Genomic DNA, 1,139 nt, shown 5'->3' on the forward strand with positions numbered 1-1,139 from the left:
CTTGTCCTGGCGTCGCCTGGCTGCGTGGTCGTGGGGCAAGGTGTGCCGTCCGGCAAATCTTCGGGAGTCACTGGCCAGAGCGGGCAGCCTTGTCACCTCACGCCCCTGCACTCAATCGCACGTTGGTTCAACGGCGAGACAGCTTCCAGAAATTGTTCCCACTTGCTGGGGCCATAAGGATGTCTAGTAACAAGCAGGTATCAGGCTGCACAAATCAAGCCAAGAAGAAAAACGCCTTGAACTTTTGTAGCAACACACTGGCGCCAAAGTATCCCCGTCCTCACTTAACCCCCCAGCCAGATCCAAACCCTGAGTGTCGCCATGCCAAAGGCTCCCTACACCCTCATACCAAGAGGTAGAACAATTGTGACGCTGAAAGGGGAAACCCAATATTACCAATATTCAAACTAAACGATTCGCCGTCCCCCCTCATCGCCGACTCTTGTTCTTCGTCTTGTCACTCGCTAGTTCTGTTTTGGAGTAGACACTGTTACCGTCGTTCGCGAAAAGGTCTTGGTCACCTTTGCCGCCCATCTCCATGAACTCACCAGCGCCTCGGTTATGAGCAGGACCGGATTCTTTCGCCGCCGCCTTGGCCTTGTGGGCATTCTTTGCGAAGACCTTGACGTGGTTCGAATGCTTGTTCGCTGGAATCTTGGCCGTGACTTCGACCGAGTTCAGCGAGCTCAGCAGTGTTCGCTCCCGAACAACTCCGCGGCGATGGACCTCCAGGCCTCTGATGCCACCCACCAGGCCATCGGTACTATCGTTGACGGCAGGCGTACCGTGTGTCAGCCAGGGGTGAGACAGGCATTGATCGATGGTGAACCTGCGCTCGACATTGACAACGAGCATCGAGTCAATGAGATCGACTGCGCTGTGAATTAGCCACAAAAGCTTTCCTGCTCAACTGGGATAACTCACGTGCTGGGTCGCCGACAGAGTCCCAGTAAGGCGAGGGATAGTCGAAACGCCCACTCTTGATCTGCTGGGAAAGAGTGTACGGGAACTCCTTGGAGAACAACTCATCTGAGAATGGCGGGAAGCCGCACAGACAAATATACAACACGACGCCAAGCGACCAGATATCGACGGCCTTGGTGTACTTTCGTTGCTTCGAATCGGCAAGAATCTCCGGT

The 1,139-nt window shown here is 54.7% G+C and overlaps 1 protein-coding gene across 1 annotated transcript in view; it reads right to left on the bottom strand.

Annotated features, from left to right (window-relative positions):
* Nucleotides 1–429: 429 nt before the first annotated feature.
* VDBG_04584 (forkhead-associated domain-containing protein kinase) overlaps nt 430–1,139 on the bottom strand; it is a gene marked incomplete at both ends in the record, with an annotated part of 2,631 nt that continues 1,921 nt past the window's right edge. Inside the window, 2 exons of the mRNA XM_003004932.1 lie at nt 430–872; nt 925–1,012. Coding sequence (XP_003004978.1) covers nt 430–872; nt 925–1,012 — 531 coding nt within the window. The remainder of the gene's footprint in view (nt 873–924; nt 1,013–1,139) is intronic.

The sequence above is a fragment of the Verticillium alfalfae genome, genomic scaffold, assembly GCF_000150825.1.
Source record: "Verticillium alfalfae VaMs.102 supercont1.5 genomic scaffold, whole genome shotgun sequence".
Classification (NCBI taxonomy): domain Eukaryota; kingdom Fungi; phylum Ascomycota; class Sordariomycetes; order Glomerellales; family Plectosphaerellaceae; genus Verticillium; species Verticillium alfalfae.